This window comes from Callionymus lyra, chromosome 6 (assembly GCF_982586985.1).
Source record: "Callionymus lyra chromosome 6, fCalLyr1.hap1.1, whole genome shotgun sequence".
In the NCBI taxonomy this organism is placed as follows: domain Eukaryota; kingdom Metazoa; phylum Chordata; class Actinopteri; order Syngnathiformes; family Callionymidae; genus Callionymus; species Callionymus lyra.
In genome coordinates, this window is record NC_141823.1 from 31,532,840 (window position 1) to 31,538,464 (window position 5,625).

The 5,625-nt window shown below is 41.2% G+C and overlaps 1 protein-coding gene across 1 annotated transcript; it reads left to right on the forward strand.

Annotated features, from left to right (window-relative positions):
• The first annotated feature begins 841 nt into the window (after positions 1-841).
• Positions 842-3,958, forward strand: LOC148078795 (C1q-related factor-like). Its single transcript, XM_087793515.1, has 2 exons — positions 842-1,659; positions 3,326-3,958. The coding sequence occupies exons 1-2, from the start codon at positions 1,009-1,011 to the stop codon at positions 3,503-3,505; spliced, it is 831 nt and encodes a 276-aa protein (XP_087649641.1). The 5' UTR covers positions 842-1,008; the 3' UTR covers positions 3,506-3,958.
• The last annotated feature ends 1,667 nt before the right edge of the window (positions 3,959-5,625 follow it).

A 5,625-nucleotide genomic window follows, 5' to 3' on the forward strand; every position in this document is an offset into this window, starting at 1 on the left:
CCATTGAACACATATAAAAGTGGCACGTATGTAGAAAAGCACTGAATCAGTGCATACCTGTGCAGGAAACCAATTTCACATCACTTCTAAACCTCCCAAATACAAATCAAAGCAATGGTACGCCTATTACTCAGACATTTCAGTGGCCCTTGGTACAGACACTTCAGAGGTTAAGGGGGTTAAGTTATGTTACGAGTTCTATGTGTTCTATAGTGATGCCATCTACCAACTGTAAGACAATATAGAATGAACAATAACACATATTTCCCTAGAGAAATTATTGTTGATTTAATTTAGTAATTTGTATTCTCAATTATGAATGCATTTAGACACACAATAAGTTAGGAAACATAGAAGTAAATACCACTTCCTTCAAAACCTTACTTAATCCAGAGAAAACTTTGAAACGCCACCAAATTTAAATATTCTATAACTTTTCCCAATATTTCCCCGAATATCTTCAGGGAATCTGTGGAGGTTGAAGATGTAATGATGAGGGAAAACAAATGTGTGAAAAGGTCACTGACCTTGGTTATCCGTCAACATCAAATGTGATCTACAATGTTCAGTCTGATGGAATCTCCGTTGTGTTCTTGTTCTTACTTGAAGCCGTCTGTGTTTCATGGCTGCTCACAGTTGCCAGCGGGAAAGTGCCCTCCTCAGCCCTGACTCAGACGCCGCCTGTGCGCATCTCTGTTCCTCTCTCTCCTCCTCTGGCTTCTTCTACAATCTCCCATCCTTCTCCGCTCACTCTCCCCTTTTTCACATCACTTTTGTCCTGCTCTCTGCTTGCTTCTGATTCACCCACACAGCTTCTTCCTTCAGAAGCCCACGCCAGCTCTCCCTGGGCAGCCCTCCACCGTCGGAGACCTTTTGTCAGAGTTCGGACAGGTGGAATCTTCCCCAGCTGCCACCATTTCCACCCCGGAGAGTTCCACGCTGGCAGGGCAGCCCCTTCCCCGACTGAGCATCGGGAGGAAGACCCTGGTGGCTGCCGCTGTGGGGGTCATGCTGGTCCTGGTTTTGGTGGTCCTCATTCCTGTGCTGGTCAGCTCCGTTGGCACAGGTGGTGTGGACGACAGCACCAGTCACTATGAGATGCTGGGCACTTGCCGCATGGTTTGTGACCCCTTCCCCAGCCCGGGCACCGCGGGGACGGGGGAGCATGCTGGGACCGACACGGCGACGACAGGCTCGCGCTCGGAAGACACTGAAGAAGATCCGGACGATTACAACATCGAAGCCTCGCTGCCAACCTACAGCGCTCACAACTCACAAGTCAAACAAGGACGAGTAGGCAAACCCGGACCCCCGGGACCCCCCGGAGAGCCTGGCCCACCAGGACCACGAGGACCACCCGGGGATGGCGTGGATGTTGTACGCACGGGGATTCTAGACATCGGCGGGAAAGGCTCTGTCAGCACGACCACATACAGCACCATGCCCCGGGTGGCTTTTTACGCCGGACTACGAAATCCCCAAGAAGGTTATGACATTCTGCGATTCGATGACGTGGTGACAAATATTGGAGGGAACTTTGAGGGCACGTCTGGCAAATTCACCTGCAAAATCCCAGGCACTTACTTTTTCATCTACAATGTGTTGATGAGAGGAGGCGACGGCACCAGCATGTGGGCTGATCTGATCAAAAATGGTCTGGTGGGTGAAACCTTTTGGGTCTTTGTTGTTGAGTTTAAGATGCATAAACTAGTGAAAGTTGACTTTAACGGAGCAGTCCAACATTCCTACGAGATTTAAGTCTCACTATGTCCGATAATCACAATACAAAGTGGCACCCTGCCAGTTTGGGTTTCTATGCTTGTTACATGTCCAGCCATGTACTCGCTGAAGTATCTCAACCGTGCAAACATCAAAACAGTGCCCGAGGTAAGAGTTGGTTCAAAGCTGGTGCTCTTTGAAATATAACAAACTTTCTGATGTCCTTTATCAGACAGCTTGTCCAGCTCGGGCGTTTCAATATCAAATCAGGATATTCGCTGCGTTACTGCGGCGAGTATTATTTAGAGCCGCAGGTAATGACAGTCATCATGAAGCATGCAAATCACAGCGTAGACATCCCACCCCCATGAAAACATCACAGTCTGGACAGGCATCACAACAAACACCTGAGTTTGAAGGGCTGTGTAACGGTTATGAATAATGGTCCGTTAGTTTTTCATCTGCACGAGGAGGAAACTATAATAGACCGAGTTTTGTGAGATAATCAATGTGCTGGAGAGACATTTTAATCACATAATTCAATTAGGAAACTTTGCTTTTAGACTTCTGTCATTCTCTCAGTCAGTTGTCGGTCCTATAAAAGAAATGAATCCACAAGCAACGACAAAACATTAGGACACAATTTGAACAATTTGTGCGACTGAAGTAAGCTGTCAATTTATTTAGATTTATTTATATATTCATCAGTGTTTACTAACAAAACAACCTTTTCATCATCACTTAGCCTCATTGTCTAATATTTGCAAACACTATCATCTTTGAAGGTGTTGGTAAATTAACTTTTTATGCAATTGTTTATATTAAAAATATTGAATCTACAAACTTAATCTAAGTGATTTAGAAAATCTGAACACAATCTACAACAATATTGAAAATGTAGTTTAGAAGATTACAACTATTTTTTGTTGTGTTAAATAAAAGTTTTTACTTGAATTAGAAAAAAGGTAGAATGACACTGGGGACAAACCAAGTGTTTTTTCGCGATACTGACTTGGAAAATAACCCATTTAACAAAAAATATTTCTCAATTACTATTAATTATTGTGTTAATATTTAAAGGTAATTATGAGATATAATTGTATAAAATACCCAGTTAATTTACAGATAAACCCAGATTAACTTATTGTAAAAAAAACATTTATATTGATACAAATATGATGTAGAATTACATTTTTAAGGAAATTTGTAAATAAACACTGTTTCAAAAAAAAAAGGTAATCAACAGCCCTTAAATGTGTTATAATGGGAACAAAAAGTTTCGTGCTGTACATCGTGACTTTAAATGGGAGACAATTAATCTTGTGAAAAATGATGTGCATACATATATAATTTAATATATATACATAAAGATGTCCTACGATGATGTAATTATGATGAGGCAACTCGTGGAGAAGTCCAGTCCAATACCCAGAGGCCTTTTTAAGTGTGCATCATCGGAAGTAACATTCACAGTCATCAGAGTTCAGAGTCCTAATGAGTCGACTCTGTCATATTCCTGTCAGATTCTACTGATATTCATTCAAAAACATTCTGCACTAGAAGCCCAAATACAGATAAATGGTCAGATCTCTGTGTTTTATTTCAGGTCAGAGCCAGCGCCATTGCCCAAGACCAGGACCAGAGCTACGACTACGCCAGCAACAGTGCCATCCTCCATTTAGATGCTGGCGACGAGGTTTTCATCAAGCTGGACGGAGGGAAAGCTCACGGGGGCAATAGCAACAAATACAGCACCTTTTCAGGGTTCATCCTCTATGCTGACTGAAGGCAGGACAGCGTTCTCTACAAGTCATTTTTGACTCACACAGATCTACAGTACCAGTGAGGGTGCCCATAGCCGCAGATCCACAGTTCGATGGCCTGTTGTATAAGGCCGTCATCAGTGCAGTGATCTGTAGTTATTGGCACCAGTCTTTCTCATACTCATTGTATTCAGGGTGCCTATGCAGCTTTGATGGAAGCGAGCGCCAGTCAATGTCACGCAGCAGTGCTGTCTGCCATCTGAAGCCTCAACATCACTCTTGAAATGTGCAGATTAGCAGTTTCATTGTTCATGTGCTGTTTCGAGTTATGTACAAATGGTGTTTTCTAACGTGCGATCACATTGTTGTTTGTCCAAATCAGAGGGCGCCAACATGAGATTATGATTGTCATGAGAGTATTCAAAGAGTAGATGTGTGTCTGTGTCAACATTTTCCCCCTTTTAGATTTGGACTTTTGTTCTGTAAAGCGTAGAATCTTTAAACAGTCTGAGTAACGTTGGCAATGCACACCATGAAGTCAATTCTGTGTCCATTAAAATGTTTAAACTGAAACAGAGTTGTGAATGTTTCCGACGATCACACCTTACCCTACTTTACATTTACACTTTACATTAATTAATTAGAAGTTTTTTTTAACCAACATTACATATTATTAAGTCTTATTAACAATGTCACTCATTTCCAGTTGACCTCTGAGTCCACGAGTAAACTTTTTGCAGGGATTAATGATGTAAGTCTTAACAGAGATTATGATGAGCTCAAGTAGGTGAAAGGCTCTACTGCTCCTAAATTATTTTTTAACACTAAATATCTAACCCTGCGGTTTTCAAAGCGGGCGCTTTGGACCCCTGAGTGCTGCCAGGGGGAACTAGAGGGGCTTTAGAAAATTGGAGCTAAGAGCATAACGGAATTCAATATAACGTCACATTAAACAAAGTAAACAATTTTAAACCCTTTGGACTCTGAACATAAAACAAATGAACTGCCTTCACCTAAACACGCTAACTGTGGCGATGTCAACCTGGAGGTTTGCGCGTGAAACCAACAAGCTTGTAGCTAGCTAGTAAGCAAGAAATGGACAGGTTCCTGAAAAATGAAGGCAGGAGCAGACCAACAGTAATGCCATAGACTCTGCTGCTAAAAAACTCTCACAGATTTTTAGAATGTGAAAATATGCAACATAGATCAAGCTAAACAGCCAAACAGAAAAATTGCCATATTTGACAGCAGTACCTAAAAAATAATAAATATTGATAAGTAAATAACATTAAGGAAATACACACTAAAAGTTGATGTTTCTTTATATATTTAATAATTTTCTGAGTTTCGCAAAGGGCCATATGCTAATGGGGTGGGGAGCTTGGAACAGTGAAGGTTGAAAACCCCTGATCTAACCCACTATTTACAAGGGAGCTCTCTCGTGGAGTGAATATGGAGACCGAGGGCTGATTTAGCTTTATTTTACTAAAACGTTTGTCAAATGGTTTGCTCAGGCATATCATATTATTAAGTGCAAAAGTGATCATTTTATCGAATAATACGACCTCATCGCAGCAGCTTCATTTTGAGAATTGTATCACTGCCCTCTGCAAGTGAGTGGATAGGGTGAAAGAGGCAGGAATAAAAGAAAACTCATGACTTGAAATGCTCTGGATCGACCAGTCGTAGCTGAAGTGGACAAGAAAGGGTATTTCTAGAAATCCTGTTGGTGAAACGCATAAGGTTAAAGACAAAAATTATGATATAACAACAACAAAAATACAGAAGAAATTATTGTTGGGATTTTGTTCAGATTAACCTGACCAAATCTGCTAAATCTCGATACAGTAAAGTTGTCATTTCCCCACAACCCTTAAGATTGATCACAGTTGCTGGAAGAAACTTCATAAAAGCCAGGAAAAATGGTGAAACAAAATAAGGCAAAGTCTTGCATCCTCTTGCAGACTGTTCAGAGATTTATGAGCATGAACTTGCTCTTGGGAGGTTAACATACGAGCTGTACATCTTTACTAACATTGGTATTTTTATTAGAATTGATTATAAATTGACAGCAGGTCACTTGGTGAAGTTAAAACAAGTGTGAGGTCAGCTATAGAATTAAATCAACACCCACCCAGCTGTA

Bases quoted from the DNA above. Each gene is read 5' to 3' on its own strand.
- LOC148078795 (XM_087793515.1), top strand. From the start codon at position 1,009: ATGCTGGTCCTGGTTTTGGTGGTCCTCATTCCTGTGCTGGTCAGCTCC. The intron at 1,660-3,325 runs GTGGGTGAAACC...GTTTTATTTCAG, and splicing joins ATCTGATCAAAAATGGTCTG to GTCAGAGCCAGCGCCATTGC.